The sequence below is a fragment of the Dermacentor albipictus genome, chromosome 1, assembly GCF_038994185.2.
Source record: "Dermacentor albipictus isolate Rhodes 1998 colony chromosome 1, USDA_Dalb.pri_finalv2, whole genome shotgun sequence".
NCBI classification, from domain to species: Eukaryota; Metazoa; Arthropoda; class Arachnida; order Ixodida; family Ixodidae; genus Dermacentor; species Dermacentor albipictus.
Window position 1 is genome coordinate 509,546,296 of NC_091821.1, and position 18,401 is coordinate 509,564,696.

An 18,401-nucleotide genomic window follows, 5' to 3' on the forward strand; every position below is an offset into this window, starting at 1 on the left:
CTTCACGTGAGGACGAGCGTTCGGAGCAGGAGGACGCGCTCGCCGATAGCTGATCGCGCAATCTGCAGCCATCGGAAATAAATCCACTTGTTTTTTGATCATCGGTCGTCATTCGAATAGTTAACTCCCGTGTTTCTTTTATGCACTTAATTTAACCACCCCATTCGCGGCTATTCCGCAATAGTGGGTACGTGCCACAGCCACCTATGACAACAACTCTCGTGGTACTGCGCCATACGTATAGGGAAGAAGAAGAGGTTCCAACAAGGATCTACATCTACATCTAACGACATCTAGGTATCTACAACAACATCTAAGTATCGTTACATATTCAGCAACCAGAAGGCGCACCGGCAGCAGTTCACTGCCAAGTAAGCCTTTGTGACGTTATGTAAGACTTTTGTGACGTTATGTGTCGGCCTGCCATGCACGCTTCCTTTGCTCTGGAATTGCGAGAGAGACAAAGCACATTACGGCGGATATCCGACGCCACCAAATGTCTCTGGTGTTCGCTGTTTTATTTGAAGGAAGTATTCAACATACCTCAAGATTTATTTTTTTTTTTTCGTGTTTTAGACGGCCGCAACTTATAGAGAAGGCTGGTGTTCATGGCCCATGGAGCGAAGGATGCACAATTTGAACGCATGGCACGTCGCGTCGTTATGCTTTTCGCCATGAAAGGTTGAGTGTGCGCGGTTTGAGGATTGCACGACCTCCTGGTTTTTCTGAACTCTCTTGTGTTTGTCGTCTATCGAAGGTAGTGATGTTTCCTGCTGCCTGAGTAGCGCGATCAATACTGTTCGTTTGAGCGTTCCAGGAGTGCCAATCCCAAAAAGAAAGCTGACGAGAAAAAGAAACTGCGACCGACGGAAGTCAACGTCGCAATGCCGTTGAGCTGGTTAGGGAAAAGTTTTAACTGGGCTGCAAGCTTGCCGGCCAATCAATGATAAGAACAGCTTAATTAGCTTGGTTTTGTTGAGCTGCATTACCGGCTTGCACATTTTATAATACTGTTTCCAGTGCATTCGTACTGCTACTACCCATAAGAATCTGGCTATAACGACGTTGGAGGGGGAGCCACAGCTATTGTGTTGAATACATTACATTGTTATAACGATTTTCTTTCCTCTCGCGGCTGTCATCGCCCGAGAGGAAAGGCTGGGTTTACGGTTAGAAACCAGTAGGTAAGCCGACGGTAAGCCGAGCGAGATAACCGCTTTCACTAATGTAGTTGTCAATGATATTCTATATAACGGCGCCCGATGAAGCCTTGTGTACCGTGGCATTTGAACCCAGACTAAGAAGCGTGGCCCGTTTGGTGCGATTTAGGCTAGCCGACAGCTCACTGCAGTTTCGAACTGTTCATTAACACGCCTCGGGTTAGTGCTGACGTGGTATTTAGGCGTGCACGCGGTCACAACAAGGTGTTCAGCCAGGAGTTGAAGTGGCATCATCTACTATTACCTGTTTCAGCAGATTATGCGTCAAAAGGAAGCCCCGTTCTCGGCAATCCTTACGAAAATCGGGGCCCTCCAACCGTAAGAGCTGCGCGCATCGATACTCGGTTCGTCAGCGCTGATCAAGCCTTGGTTGTGGCGCCCGGTGCTGTGCGACACGTCTACTGCAATAAGGACGCCGATGCGTGCAACACCAATGTTGCCCTATAAGGTGTGGGAGACGTACACGAGGCTAGAGTAGTTCATGTGTACCTCGGATACAGCTCCGATGATAAGTGCCTTCGCGCACAGTTCAAGGTGGCCGGCAGCGCGCATGTCGAAATGGGCACTTTACCCCATACGATACGGTCGCTTTTTCCCCATAACTTTACCCCCCATAGTGTACCCCCCATACGATCGCTCAGTGCAAGCCCTACATGGTCACGTTCAACATCGACGTGAAGGATGGGCTGGTGAATGGTGCGGTCGGTGTACTTCGAGAGATCGCTTAAGGGAAGGCGACGCGCGTGATGCAGTGCGCATTTGGCTGAAATATTAAGTGCCACTCACTGGCCGTCTGGCTCAGATCCTCGCCAAGCCCCTCGCGCATGCTGTTTGCAGAAGGGGGATCAAGAACATGGCCGATCGGGTGTCCATCGAGTTGTGTACTTTCACCCACACCCTGGATAGAAAGACTGGACTGAGCTGCCGATGAAGGCAGTTTCCGGTGGTTCAAGCTAGTGCTTGAACCACCGGAAACCGTATAGACTGGGGACGGAATCGTTGTCGCCACCGTATACGTTCTTCACGGAACGTGAAAAAGGGACCTTGAAGAATTTATGAACAACACATTTGGGTGGATACTGCCGGTGGGCCCTCATCCTAACGTCATTGTGAGTGACTTTAGAGTCGATGTTTCTAGTCCCGAGGGAAATCGGTTCTTGGGGCTTCTCTTGGGATGGTTCGGCCTTCAATGTCACACCAAGACCAATGTCTCTATGACACGCTATCGGTCGCGCATAGACCTAACGTTCGCTAAGGAAATCTCTAGTGTCGTCACAGAGAGCATAGCCGTCTATTGTTGTGACCATAAAGCAATGATTACAGGTGTCACGAGGTAAACGTTAATATAAGTAAACAAAAGTGCATACTTGTGGAATATGCTTTCTTTCATTTTATTTTATAGTTATATACACCTCCGATGGTCACCTATCTTCAAAGAGTGGAATGGCTCTGAATTGTTTGGTGCAGCTTGATGCGACGTCGCACGTCGTTTCGTGGTATGCGGGATTCTAATGAATGTATGCGCTATGCGCATCACTTTGCTGAGTGCCTGTGGACTCTGCCTTGCATTTTTCCCTTGTCTAAGGGGGCTAGCAGTTATTTCGGATGATGATAGCTTTTGTACAATTGGACCGGACGACTATACTTTAAGGCGCAATCCTTTATTGGCTCTTTGCAATAGATTGTACTAGAAAAAAGCGCCGTCTAGTACACTGATGTAAAAATATCAGGAATGTTCGTACACCCGAAAGCAAGCAACGATTGGCCATCAGATATTACTAAACAAGATTAACAATTAATGGTTTAGGGGCACAATCCTGAACTTACTGAGAAGCCACCTTAGTAACCGCAAGCAGCATGTAAACTTATACGTCTACTTCACAAATCGTACTAACCGGCATGCCACAGGGTTCCGTTCTTGGGCCCATGCTCTTCTCACTCCACATAAATGATCTCCCTGCAGTGCTTAGGCATTCAGAGGTTTTGATGTATGCTTACGACACCACCCTTGTATTCACTGGAGACAGTCTGGGGACGTATTCTGAAACGTTCGCCGCCGCGAAAGTCACATTCGATAAGCCGACCGCCTGCTAACTCGTGACGTCAGCGTGCACTACCAGCGCGCGCTCTCGAACGCTCCACATCGCATGAGACATCGCGCCCGGCGAGTGTAGAACGACTCGGGTGTGTCGTAATCGAGTGCAGTGGCCGTCGCTCGGTTTTTGGCACTGGCCACGGTTGGCTCCGGTTGCTTTATGTAAAGGGGATGGGAGAAAAAAGTGAGAAATGTTATATTTCAATGAATAAATTGTGCTAGAACTGACATAGTTGCGAAGCAACATTTGGGTGATATCATAAACCGATGGTTTTTGTTTCTGCGTGTGTATGTCAATCATCAAGCACCGCCAGAGGGGCGTCATGTCAACATGGCGCCCTATATTGAATATGGGTAGAGCTGAGCAAACACGAAAGGAACCGGCGTAGCTTGTGTGCGAGTTTCATTGTGGCCGTTTCATTTTGAGAATGGGTGTGTGCAATGTTTTCGCGCACCGCCAAGGTCATGAAAAGAATGGCAAAGCTTTAGCGGAGCCCTCGAAGAAGACGAGCGGGACCCCACTGTATAGTCGTCTGCTGCCCTTCTGCTGCCGTTCAAAAATTTGGTAAGTGTGCGTTGCAAGCGTTGAGTTGTGAACAGACGGCAGTGTTCAAGAGCGTTGTTTTTCTACGAAATAGCAGGTTTAAAAAGAAGAAATAGCAGGAGGCTAATTATTTGGCGCAAATAAAGGCTACCATCCCAGAAAATGTGTTCATTTACTTGGCGGTCTTGCTCGCAGACGGCCAGTTTGCCTGTGTTTGTACATGGACGAAGATCATCACAGCACCATGCGTGCGCGTCAAATCACCATTCGGCAAGAAGAAATTGTGGTAAATTTTATGGAAAGTAACCCCCGGCTTGCTAGTAGGTCGGGGAAATTCGGTGGGGAATTTTCGGCCGCTAAAAGGCAGGATTTATGGAAACAACTGGCGGCACTTCTCAATGCAGAAGGGCCGCCAGTTAAGACAGAGCGAGAGTGGAGGCTGTGGTGCAAGTTCGTGTACAAATGCAGTCGTGACGCGGGCAATGTTTCGGCCGAGCAGAGGTGAGTGAAAAATAGGCTGTAGTGAATGCGGTTCGTATTCTTACGAGCGCACTGTTTCCTTGCAGGGCAACTGGCGGCGGCCGACTCGGGGGCATAAGGGGCCGCGTCCTGCAGCTTGTTGGGGGCGGCTGCGCAACAGGGCTTGGAGAGCCCTTTTTCGTATCGAGCAGCTCTGAGGTGAGGATACTATTTTGCAAGTGCACTCTTGCGTTTTGCTTTTCGATGCTGATGCCAGTGCCTAAGAAGGTCAGGGAAGTGCACTGTGGTTGCACACAGCAGGAAATACAGAGCAGCCTGAGGTGCGCACATTATGCCATCGTGGTGAACAACGCATGCCCTGCGTAGTGCCGTCTATCCTCTTAACTACTCGACTAAAGAAGTGGTAGTGCAGGGTGAAGCAATTCGACCTTGTGTTGAAATGTAAATTGTGTTGTCTGTAGCTGTACACTTTCCAAGAGAGGGTGCATGCAGGTGTGACACAGTGCAAAGTAGTAGCACATCGCATGTGGAATGCAATGTACAGGTGTTATAAAGGCTCCTTCTTTATGTTGGCATATTACTAGGCCAGCGATGCACCATCTGCGGCGCTGGACAACAGCATAGCCGAAGAGCCGCAGCCGGGCCCCAGTGCGGCAACAGGGAGGCGTCATGCGTCAAGACCCGCCCGGCCACGAAGGTCAAGGCCCAGCGAGGGTAAGCCACTATACGTATCACTTGTGGACACATACAATGAGCACAAGAAGTGTAGGTGTCGTATGCAATTTTTTTTCGCCAGGCCAAGCCGTAGGGTGCAGTTGCGCGAGAGGAGAGCTTATGGTGATGTCCACACAATGCGTTACACGAAATGTACGCACAGTGTCGTGCATGCTCCAGCAGTGCTTGATGCCGGCAGGTGCGACTAACAGCTGCATTGTTTGGAGGAAAAGCCTGAAAGGGTAGTGGTGTTGAGGAAGTTAAAATGATGCAAAAAGTTTTGCTTTAGCAATATGTCTAGTTGTTGTCCACTGTCCAAGTTGAGGTTGGCGCAAACCGAAGAGTGCACACAAAGTATAAATTAGAAACGTTTAAAAGAATGGACATGACAGCCAAAGTCTCATACTGCCGCCGCTCACATCGTGATAATCTGTTAAGTGCAAAAAATTAAGTCTTGTATAGTGTACATTGTTTTGCATGGAACTTGTTTCTTCAGAAATGCTTCAATATTATACAGTTTATTGCAACAACGCTGATAGCCTAGGGAGGAGTAACTGTCGGAGTAAACTGAGCCTCGTTAGCTTTGCACAACCACCACTTAATGAAAGAACCTGTGTAGCAGTGCAGATGACACAATTTTCTGGATACCGAGCAATGTGCACGAACTGCCGCTGTTGATTACATTTTCGCTTTCCGACCACCTTGACAGGCTAGAAAGAAGTTCAGCTATTGTATACACTCTTGTGCTAGGGAACTACACTGCCTACATATAGCAACGGACTACTGAGCCGAGGCACCAAATAATTCGCTTGGGTCGCGCTTGCAGTAGAAGTAATGCGCATCGACAGTTGGAAGGATTATATGTCCTATCACTGTGTGAGCCTCTGATGTGCCACGCATGCTCATTCTCCCTGTATTTGCAAGCATTCACCAAATGTTTCACCATTTTTTTAAAGCAGCTGGCGCACGGAGCAGCGGACCGACGTCAGAAGGAGAGCTGCTCCAGCAGGCAGTGCTGGATGAAGCGCGAACTGTGCAGGTTGCGCAAAGCCAAGCCACCATCCAGCGCGAATTGCTTGCGGAGTCAAGAAAGGTATGCACTTCTCATGAGTAATGGTTTATTCTGTACAGTCAGCCATCATAAGCAGTGCTTTCGTTAGGTGCCTGCCTTGGGCACAATTCTTTAAGGGAATGTGTGCTGGAAGGAGGATGGCAGTGACTGGCAGTGTAGTGGCTGATAATGAGCAGTAGTAGTGCCGTAAAAATTGGTAGGTGGTGCGACCAATAGGTTGTAGTGGCATTCGGCAAGTGAAAGACCACAGGGATAGCAGTAACATTTGCTCTCACCGTGCAGTGTTTAGCAGATCTGTGAGCTTAGTGAAATTGCAGGCACCGAAGTATGCTCGTGGATGAGAAGTTGCATGGCGGGATGTGCTGCAGTGTGAGGACGACACTGTTATTTTGCTGCATGGAATGAACGCATAAGGCGGTTAGTTGCACTGTACGAGGAGCTTGTATTGCTGTTTTATGCATCCTACAAGCCGTAAACTTGTAAGCACGTTATGTAGACTGCAGCATACATCTGAGGGCAGCGCCTCAATGAGTTTGTATTGTTGTGGTAGAGTGGGGTTCGTATGTGCTATTCACATTTGGACGAACGCTGCTGTTGCAAACGCGACAATAACATGAAATATAATTCTGTACTAGCGCTCCTTTGATATGCAGGTCCCCCATATAACCAGAACTACTGGCCGAAGTGTGCCAGACATGTTCAGCAACTTACATTGGCAGGTGTGGTCCTAGACGCAACTAGCTCAGTGAAATCTTGCGATGCGGGTCTGTAAATGTGACACGAATAAATTTTGTATTACACCTGCTACCTTAACCTGCGTACCGTTCAGGAGAACGCACTGATATCCATACAGCAAAAACGTGTCACTAAACGTTCACACTGGCATTTCCAGAAGTACACCCACTAGAACACGTCTAACATAACTGTGAGGCTCCAAGAGGGAACAGTGCAAGTTGGTTCAGTGTGAATGCAACAAATCGGACAAAGTAAACTTGTAAGTGCATGACGTAACATTACATAGGTTCTGCAAACCAAACGAACACAGCAGTGAACCCGCGTGAGGACACACCGTATGTGAAGTGCCTTTCTTTCCCCCTCCTCTCAGCAAACGGCCGCGATGGAGAGGACCGCCGACTCCTTAGAACGACTGGGCAACGTCATGGGGCGGCAGGAAAGCCAGCTGCAACTGCTCCAGGAGCAGTTAGCCCTAGTGTTGCATTGACAGTTTTCCTGCGGCAACAGAACCTGCCGCAGGAGAACCAGCCGCAGCAGCCCCAGTAATTTTTTTCCCGTTCATTCCTCCTGTGTCCACAGGACCTGACACAGGAGGCCATTCATTTGTATTTTATAATTATTGTTACTAATCAATCGCAGCACTTTGTTATGTATTTATTCATTGCTTATTGTTTCTTTTCGTTTTGTGTTACATGTTCCTTGTTCATTGCTTGCGTGTTCGTTCGTTCATGTATGACATCGAATAGGCCTGTATTGTTTGTATTGTTGGAAACATACGTTAGTGTTGGTTCTTTACTATAAAGTGCTTGGATGAGCCTTTTCGCTGCACAACAGCGGTGTGTGTACACAGCAGTGCAACACATAAAACCGATGATGCCCTGACCAACGAAAAATGCACTTGCCGAAACGTTGGTTTCCGCTTTCAACAAATGTGCACTGGAGAAAGACGAGACCACTTGCCAAAATGATGCCTCCTGTGCTCACCTTGTTCTCATTTTGCTCATTGAAATGAATGTCCATGTCTCGCGCTCACCCTGTTTTTGTCATGTTAGTGTGACAGCATTACGAGATTTCCGTATAGAGGTATGCAGATTCGCAATGAATTGTAAATGCACAGACACGGGCAAAGCATTTGATTCTGTCGAAACCTCAGCAGTCATGGAGGCATTACGGAATCAGGGTGTAGACGAGCCGTATGTAAAAATACTGAAAGATATCTATAGCGGCTCCACAGCCACCGTAGTCCTCCATAAAGAAAGCAACAAAATCCCAATAAAGAAAGGCGTCAGGCAGGGCGATACGATCTCTCCAATGCTATTCACAGCGTGTTTACAGGAGGTATTCAGAGACCTGGATTGGGAAGAAATGGGGATAAGAGTAAATGGAGAATACCTTAGTAACTTGCGATTCGCTGATGATATTGCCTTGCTTAGTAACTCAGGGGACCAACTGCAATGCATGCTCACTGACCTGGAGAGGCAAAGCAGAAGAGTGGGTCTAAAAATTAATCTGCAGAAAACTAAAGTAATGTTTAACAGTCTGGGAAGAGAACAGCAGTTTACGATAGGTAGTGAGGCACTGGAATTGGTAAGGGAATACATCTACTTAGGGCAGATAGTGACTGCGGATCCGGATCATGAGACTGAAATAATCAGAAGAATAAGAATGGGCTGGGGTGCGTTTGGCAGACATTCTCAGATCATGAACAGCAGATTGCCATTATCCCTCAAGAGGAAAGTTTATAACAGCTGTGTCTTACCAGTACTCACGTACGGGGTAGAAACCTGGAGGCTTACGAAAAGGGTTCTACTTAAATTGAGGACGACGCAACGAGCTATGGAAAGAAGAATGATAGGTGTAACGTTAAGGGATAAGAAAAGAGCAGATTGGGTGAGGGAACAAACGCGAGTTAATGACATCTTAGTTGAAATCAAGAAAAAGAAATGGGCATGGGCAGGACATGTAATGAGGAGGGAAGATAACCGATGGTCATTAAGGGTTACGGACTGGATTCCAAGGGAAGGGAAGCGTAGCAGGGGACGGCAGAAAGTTAGGTGGGCGGATGAGATTAAGAAGTTTGCAGGGACGGCATGGCCACAATTAGTACATGACCGGGGTTGTTGGAGAAATATGGGAGAGGCCTTTGCCCTGCAGTGGGCGTAACCAGGCTGATGATGATGATGATGATGAGACACGGGCCATATTCGCAGCAAAGAGGGTCTGCGAATCGCTTGGAGTGCGATGTGTCATGCCATATAACGCTTCGTTTATTGCGTGTGCACATTTTTTTTTTGGAGGCACAGCAGTGGAAAAGTTTCGTGCTGCAGGAACATGTCTTTCGTACCGTGCGCAACGTTTGGTGTGTTTTTTTTTTCAATGTACACATTGCTCAATGACATTGCATTACTGCACAACAAGAGCGTGTTATTGCTCAGCCGTCGGTATGACTGTGCAATGTTTGCATCGCTGGTAGGCGTTGTTCTGCAGTGCGCCGCAGTGTTGCAATTATTTCTTTGTGAATGGAATCAGTCTCCGCCTTACATGCATGAGTATGTGTAGCATCTACGCGGGACGCTTTGGAGCACTTCGTTGTACTTTGTAATTATTCCGTGAAATTTGCATCCATTAGCGCCCACTATTACTTACTGTACATACCGGTTTTAACCCTTGCATTTCTTATTGCCACTATGCATCAATGCAAACCACGGTGCCTATACTTGTGCAGCAGTGAACATGTATGCACACATATTCACATGTCGCGTGAGCTAGCAATTTTGCTTTGGCAGCATTTTGAAGTGAGTCGTTCGCTTACCACGTAAGTGTACGGATGCATGCAAGCAGTGGGGGCGGCACGATAAAAGCAGCGTAATGCCACTTTGATTGGTCGCACCTCCCCGTAAACAGCACGGCGAGGTGGGAGCAGTCATACATCATCTCCTTTGTGCGTTTCGCATGACTGGTGGCCGTTTCGGGTTGCATTAAGGACGTGTTTGCGTCTTGTTTTGCAATGACCAACAAACATAAAAATTTCCTTATCTCTCCTGCTTGAACAGCTGTATCCCGTTGCATGCACGTATTCAGGGAGCGCCATGGCCATGTGTGTTTACATGAAGCTGCACCTCCTCTGAACATGTTGATGATCGCTCTCCGTTAACACACACTAATGAGGTTTCATTGGCAATGTCATGCATCTTGACCATTGTTGTGTCCCGTTCGCATAACACATAACATCATGAAAGGTTAACCTTGTGTGATCCGTATGCATCGACACTGTACGGTTTTGCAATGAACGGGTGCTGGTCTCCGTTGCCAAGCAACGGTAACTGCATATCAGGTGAACTGATGTCGATAACTGTGTACATCTCTCTCAACTTCTTCAAGGCAGGTCTATTGTGGCTAAATGTGTAATGTGTATGTGCAATTGTGTTTTAGTTTTGTGAAGCGTTTCCTCAACAGCCGAGTTTGTGAGTTAGTGTGAGTACTGCAATCATTAACAGGGCGTTCCATATGTGCACAAGTTCGTGTAACTTGTGCCATGCTATTGTCCAATATGAATTGTTAGTCATGCAGACAATGCGAGGCATTATTTGGGATTATTGTGGGTGCATTGCGAACGCAGCCCGTATGATGCAGTGTGCATACACATCGATGTGGTGAACTGTTTTGTTCGAAATGTGCCTTATTTCTCGATCATTTGAACTAGTGCATATTGAGTTAGCGTGCTTACTATGACAATGTTGTGAACGACAACTCATGACTCGATTTAATTAAGCATTTGTACTCGAGTAACCACGTGTGCCCGAAGGAGGTGCTGCAAGCACAACTAAACTTGCATCATTTGAACACTGCGGTACATGATTACGTGCGGGAGGGAAGGGTAATTTATTGTGGTCGTGTAGGTATCAGCAGAACGAGTAACAGTTCTACAAGTGCGCGCATGCACAGGCCATAATAAAGAAGCAATAACGTAAAAGTCGCACCACAAACAGACACTTGCCACACGTACGAGTATAAGGGCAGAACACACGGCACTCCAGCAAACAGCACAGAAAACAGAAAAATCAGAAAAATACAATGCCTTGGCATTATCCTGAAATTAACACTTCTCAGCAGTGCATCGATGCTCAGCTTACCTGCGTGGCTTTACCACACGACAGATAGGATTGTGCGCCACTGTTGGAAGTGTACTAAATGAAATATAATGAATAGAAATGCCACAGTCCCAAGCAAAATATACGTGAACACAGAGAGGCACTGCACGTGTGATATTGAATTATATCGAGGTGAAAGTGACATTCTGCGAGACAATACGCAACATAGCCGGTACGAAATGCAATGTGGTCATTCGGAGTGTGCGAACCCCATTAATGACAAAGGTGTTTCGAGAAATGCGAAATCTTGCACACTGGCGAAAATACGAAGTGTGTTACGCTGCTGAACACTTGTAAACGGAAGGCATGTATCTGTGTCAATGTTTAACATTCCGCATCATTGCCACTCGAATGTGCCGAATGATGTGAGACTCTTTACAGGCTGTGCTGTAACTGCAGTGTGTAGCTGCGACATCAAAGGGATGCCTTTCGGCTTTCCATGTGCCGGGTAAGCGAGGTATTTGAGAACACTTACACCTATAGCCGCAGACCGCTGCATGCTCATGAAAACTATGTGTGCATGTGGCAATTCGTTGGTTGACCACCTATCAAGGAAAAGGAAGACACTGCTCAGAAATGGAAGAGTTTGGCGCAGAAAAGAAACGCCCTGCGGTCCTCCTCACCGTGGCTGCATACCACAGCAACTTGGAAATTGTTACCTTCCTGAATGAAGCGAAGTCTCGCTTGGAAAGTTCGGACAGAAGTGTTTGTCATTGCAGTGACGTGGCATTTGTGGCTAAAAGGAAAAACACAAAGAGTGGTCAGACCCTGCCAGAACCCCGGATTTCCACTGGCGGCTGCAAGTCATCGCGAGTGGCCACCCAGGGAAGTTGATGCAAGACACTGCAAAGAAACCCCAGGTGGCACAGTCGACTGCCAGGCTCACTGTGCACGACAGCATGCGGTACCATTTGTATGTGATGACAAGGGGCAACTTACGTCCGGTAAAACTCGGGAGGGTCACCTACTCGGTTGTGTTCATAGCGATTCCTGATTATGCTGGAGAGGCCCGAGGAGCCACAAATGCTGCGGTATTTATTTTCCGATGAAAAGAACTTTGAGCACGACCGAAAACTTTCCTGTCGTAATGGCAGGTCGCTTTGTGCAAGTTCCAATGAGTTAGCTGCAGTGTTCTACACAACATTTCTATCGTCAGCAACAACGCTAACACCATGCCGGCACGCTGATTTGCAGAAGGTGTCCGCATTAATGCTACCGCGTACGCAGAGGTGCACATCACTGCGACGCCCTGGACAGAGACTGTTTCTAGAGGAAAATGTTACGATGGTCAGCAACACCAAGCTCTCGCTCACGCCGCCTGCATTACACAGGAGTGGTTTGCTGACAGCTTCCATGACCCTGTCATTCCCAACTTGAGACCTCCTACCTCTCCACATTTAAATCCACTCGACTAGCTCATCTGGGGCGGCATTGCGAGAGGTGCCAAGAAACAGCCAAATAATACGAAACACTCGCTGAGGGCTGCCATAGTTGCGTGAATGCGAACATTTGTAATGGCCCTTTAACCCCTTCACGTTGCCTCGTGCGCAGTTGAATGTGTCTTTGCTGAGGATGGTGAATCTATTGAGCAATTGTGGGAATAAAGCATTACGGAAGTATTGCCCACAGTTTGGTTAGAAAAATCTGTGTTTTGCAATAGATGCTCTCCTGTGCGTGAAGGCAACAGTGTGCTCTCAGATACCTAGCGAACCCGGTACATATACATGCTGTTGAAAACGTTGCATACTTGAAGACGTGCATGCGCGGAAGGGTGGGACAATTGGGGAAAATAGTATGTTTTCATAGTGTAACACTCACATATGTTTTCAGGTGCTGCTCGTAAAATTAGCAAATTGTGAAGACTGCAATGTTGTGCATCACGTGCGTGCAGCAAATGTGAATGCGTAGAGCATGCAACACTACAACAGAGTATTTGCACATTGCCTGTAATTGGTGTTGTCCGATCTGAAAGACTGAAAATGGATAACAAAGTGCTATGGCCATTTCTTGTGCACGTGCTCATCGTGTGCACCTCATTATGGTCCCATCAGGTTCTTAGTCTTCATTGCATGTAGAGACCCATTATGAGACTGCTTTGTGCGTGCACTGTGATTGCAGCGCCACGTGTTTGGGGCGCATTTTAGGTTCCGTTAAGTGCTCCTCCACACGTGGTGTAGATGCTGGGTAGGAATGGAACCTGCCGATAAGTCAAGAGACTGCAGCTGTGGCGGTGTGATTCTGCGCTCCAGTGCGCGTGAAGAGGGGTTGGCTGTGGGTTCGCTTTCAAAGGTGTCCGGCGCCATTCGCAGAAATTCGTGATCGGCAAGGCGCTGGCACATACATATAATATCAGCAATGCAGGTGGGATCCTTGGTGGCCAACACATTCAAGGCTGCAGTCACAATGCCTTTGAGTACAAGGCGTACTCTGTCGCATTCCATCATCGAAGCGTTGACATGTCGACGAAATGAGAGGACATCATCAACATACAAGGTGTGGGACTTGCCAAGTTGCTGCTTTCGAGTGTGCAACAAACTGCCGGAGGACGAAAACCTTCTTCAAAGTATTCCACTCGGGGAAGTCAATCTTGTGGTTGAATGAAGAATCCTTCGCTGCGCCCTTGAGTTAGTTAGGCGTAGCCTAATAGCCTTGCCCCGCCGGTTGCGTGAACTTACCCGGGCGAAGTTGTCAAGCCAATCCTGCACATCTTCACTGTGAAGGCCAGCGAGCAGATGGGGATCGTGCGAGGGTCCAGAGATGATCCGAGGAGAGCATGTGGCAGACGTAGCCTAGATTGTAGATGTTGGTGTGTGTGATGGAGCGTCTTGCAGCTTGAGGGAGATTGGTTAATTGGCACTAACGGCTACCTGAGCGAAGCTCCAGGACGTAGAGCAGGCGAGAAGACGTTCAGGAACCTAGGAGCAACCTCCACCACGTGTGACGTAGCAGTTAACACGACCTTGAACACGGCCCGAACACGTTGCAGCACAATGAATGAATTGCCAAATTTGCATTGCGAAGTTTTCAGATGCGATATGAACTGGGATCATGAGCTGCCATGTGTGCTCGGCCCCAACGTTATGTTGGACTCCTACTGTGAGGTATGCAATGTGCAGCTCGGTGTGGTGGCCACTTTGTGTGGCTGCAACGCGCAACTTCATGCATCTTCTTAAATTGCAAACATGCAAGCTAAGTACCATTGATCTGTTCGCGTGACACATTCGTCTGCACCATAGAGTGCCTACTGGAAAATTGTGATCACAGACCAGGGCAAGTCTTGTCATGCATGCAAACTGAGAACTGTTCGATGCATGCTGACAAAGTGGCAGTGCTGCAGTGGGAAAGCTATTAAACATAATTTGTTACACATCAAAACAGCATGTGATCTACATGTGCAGCGTCTTTCACACAACATGTGTGTGATACATGGCGTGAAGTCGTTTTTGTATCACTGTACCTTCTGTTTACTCGTTAGAGAATTGGTGCACAAAGTGAACTTGATTGGGTCGTTTCATGTCGTATGCACGTGCATCACACCATCGACTCAGAGTCGTCAAGTTAGCTGCCAAGGGGGATGCAAAATGCGATGGTCCTCACGATGTCGCAATACATGTAGCATCACCGTTACACAAAGCAGGAAGTTTTGCTGTATGCGAACTGTATCGCTTCACCATGCACATGCTGACTGCTGCAATGATTCCTTCTGGGTAAAGCGGAACATACAATACAGTGCATTGCATGTAAATTCCTTGCTGGGATCACATTTGCAGCTGTCCTTGTGCTTCATGCTCTTCATCTTTGTATCTTGCAATCGAGCTTGTTGCAACATTTCTCATGCAGGCGTAGCCGGAGCTAAACATTTCTTTTCAATCGTCCTTGCTCTACATTGCACCACCTTCTCAAGTGAATCACTTCAGATGACCACTGTATGATACGTGTAGCGAATTGTCTGCAGTATAAGTTGCGGTCCGCTTGTAATGCCACATGCGTTGCCCTATCGGAGCTATGGCAAAATGGTTTGACCCCTGTTGCTTCTGTGATGTTATTGGGGCCGGATCACTCCAGAAAAGGGAGAAGCAGCACGTGAAAGCAAAAACATACATCAGACTTGTATTGACGTACACGACACAGATAACGGCACACACGCGTGACAATGTCCCAAAATGCCTCATAGGCGACATGCACTATATCTATGGATCGGTCGATTATGATTGGCCTGCAGTTCCGGCGGAAGCGTGTGTCGCCCTGTCTGAGACCTCGTTGAACCGATGCCGGCCAGCGGGGCCGGACAACAGTGTCGGCCGGCGGGTCGGACAGCCGTGTAGGACGGCCAGGTCGGACAGCTGGGTTGGACGGCCGGGACGGTCGGCTGGGTTGGACAGCCGGGTTGGACGGTCGGGTCGGACCGCCTCGCGGGGCTCAGGTAGCCGGCCGCAGTCGCCGGGTCGCGTCCACAGCTGGCGGGGTAGCCCTATGGCCGCTCACCCGAACGCTCGAGCGCCCCGGTTCCGGACCGCCAGCCCTCCTGGACGCGGCCCATAGGCGCGGTCGGCGATAGCTCCTATGGGCCAGTCGCCCAGCGAGGAAGCTGTTTTCCGTCGACCGCCGAACCTCGCGCACCGCTCACGCCACGGGCCACGGGCCACACTCTCGCGCCACCTTTTTTGAGGCGCCGCTGCCGCCGCTCCCAAATCGGCGTCGATGATGGTGATGGTTCTCTCGCGGGTATTTGCAAAGAGTCGGAGTCCTCTTCGCCCCCGCACGGCGCACTGCCTTCCTATGCTTATGCTTTCCACTCCCGCGTACCATATATTATGACAATACCCCCCTTTTCGAGAAAGTTGTTTGCAACTATTCTAACACATGGACGCGGGAAGGAAAAAAAAGGAAAATTGTCATGCCCGTTTGGCCGATTGTTCGTATGCGCACACAGCACATTGTTCACAGTCAAAGTGCTAACGCACAAGTCTGTACGTTTTCAAATAAACACTAAGCGCTTGAGTGATCGCATTGTCTAACCACATTTTGATATATGAACAGGTGATTACGCGCGACTCGACTCAAGTAGTCAGCTGCGACACTGTCACAACCTTTTATGCAGTTAACAGTAAAAGAATACTCCTGCAAAAGGAGACTCCAACGCAACACTCTCTTGTAGACGTGCTTGGGGTGCTCCTTGGTGGGCTTGTTTCCACTTGCCTGGTCCCCGGCGCTTTCTCGACTTCGAAGGGCCTTGTGTCGGCGCTTCTGAAACTTCAGGACCGAACGAACTTGTCGTATTCTTGCACGCACACACAAACACGCACTGACGAGGAAGGGGAGCGGCCTGTACTTTCCCTTTAGCGGTTTTCTTTTGGCACTTGTCGCACGACTTCACGAAGCGTTTTACGTCTCTGTGCACATCTGGCCAATAATATTCTTGTAGGACACAATCGGTTGTTCTTCTGATACCTTTATGTCCTGCCATGATGTTTTCATGAGCCATTTCAAATACGCCATGTCTAAATGCTTTTGGTATGACCACCTGGTTAAAGGTTCTGCCAGTGGCCCGGTGGTAAAGGCGATACAACAATCCCTTTTCTTCCACGAATTCGTAGCTGTGGCCCTTTCCCGAGTGAAACGACTTGCTTACTTTCGCAAAAATATGTTTCAGCGTCGGGTCTTTCCGCTGTTCTTCAATGAGTTGTCCTTTTGTCACGTCACGTAGGACGACTGTCGGAACGCACAAGGGACGAATCTTGCCTTGTTCTTCAGTTCTGGCTTCAGCCACGCTCGATACATGCTGAGGCTTCCTAGGCGCCTTATTCAGCTTTATTTCTCTCGGCGACGACTCAGCGTCGGGAGCAGCGGGGTGCTTCCAGTCCGAATCCGGATCGTATAGTCCTCTGACGCCTGGAAGGTTTCCCAGAATTACGTCGTAGAGGGGCTCGTCCATACATGCCACGGTTAATTCACCTGTAAAGTACGGCGTGTTCATTTGTACGACAGCTTCAGGTAGGTAGCTTGTTGAGCCGTCCAGAAGAACAACGTTGCTCGTTCTTCCCGTCATATACACCTCTGGAGCGAGTTCTCGTCTGACAATTGCGGTATTACAACCGGTGTCTCGTAATACACGAACACTTCTTCCCAGCAGCCGGCCTTCAACCACTGGCATCCCATCGATGAGGAAAGTAACAGCAGTCCCAGGGTTCTTGTCATCGCTGTCACTTGATCGGCGAGTCTTCTTTCCTGTCCGCTTTGATTCTTTCACTGGACGAGTCCAGACTGGTTGAGATTCGGTGAGTGCACATGCAGAACTTGGTTTGTTGTCCCCGTACCGAGTTCGACAATTTTCAGCTGTATGTCGTGTTCTGTCGCACAACTCACACTTCAGCATACGCTTAGGTGGGGCATAGCAGTCAGGAGCCAAATGTCCAAACCGATGACAAAGGGTGCACATAAGTTGCGGTTTCCTGGGAGCTTCAATGTTTTTTCCACCAGAATCCTTTGTGTTATCGGGACCCTTTCCTAGGTTTGTCCAGTTCTGCGCTTCAAGAAAGCGATCCGTCAAGCTAGCAAGTTCGTCAAGGGATTTGCACTCTCGCTTCTTCAAGAAAATGACTAGCTTTGGCTCACAGCAACGCAGAAACTGTTCAGATATCATGTGATCTCGTAGACCTTCATATGTTTTAGGCACATTAGCCATCTCAATCCAATGGTCAAAATAGGCTGAAATTCTTGCTGCTAACTGTCTTCCAGTTTCGCCCTCTACTGCTCGTGCTTTACGAAACTCCTCTTGGTAGCCTTGAGCCGTGAATTGAAACCTTTGTAGCAAAGCTTTCTTTACCTTCGCGTAATCTAATGAATCGGTGGCAGTCATCCGACCGATCACAGTTACCGCTTCCTCAGTCAGACACCTGCTCAAAGCAAAAGCCCATTTTTCTTGTGGCCAGTCCTGCCCTGTTGCTACGCGCTCAAATCGCTGTAAATACGCGTGTAAGTCATCGCGCTTCTCGTCGAACAAAGGAAGTAACTTCTGTGGATTTAGGGATGACGAGGAGGTGCTGGGCGCAGTCAAAATTTCAGAAGCCACTGCCGGCACATTCCGAGCTCCTTCCTGCAGCTGCAGCTTTAGCTGGAGGATCTCACGCTGCCTCTCGTCAGCTAAGCGCGCTAATTCAGCAGCTTCCTTCGTTGCCTCTCGCTCCGCAGCTCTCTCGTCCCTTTGTGTTGCCTGTTCGGCCTCAATCCATCTGCGAAGTTCTGCGCCTGACAATCCTATTTGGAGTCCTATAGCCGTGATTTTCTCTAAATCCATGATGCCGTCTACTAATGTGTGCCTGCGCTCAAGCGAAACTGCCCCTTTCACTGTATTTACGAGTGAATCCTGGCAGGAAGGAAGGAAATCAAC

General features: G+C 48.5%; 1 protein-coding gene across 2 annotated transcripts in view; it reads left to right on the plus strand.

Annotated features, from left to right (window-relative positions):
- Window positions 1-257: 257 nt before the first annotated feature.
- LOC135913378 (uncharacterized) overlaps window positions 258-18,401 on the plus strand; it is a 37,512-nt gene continuing 19,368 nt past the window's right edge. The window contains exons 1-4 of one of the 2 annotated variants that reach the window (XR_010567983.1): window positions 258-371; window positions 4,426-4,537; window positions 4,924-5,053; window positions 6,013-6,146. Coding sequence is in view for 1 of the 2 variants with exons in the window: in XM_070532608.1 (XP_070388709.1) it covers window positions 5,009-5,036; window positions 6,013-6,146 (162 nt within the window). In the remaining variant the exon portion in view is untranslated. The remainder of the gene's footprint in view (window positions 372-4,425; window positions 4,538-4,923; window positions 5,054-6,012; window positions 6,147-18,401) is intronic. The other variant, XM_070532608.1, reaches the window with a different exon arrangement.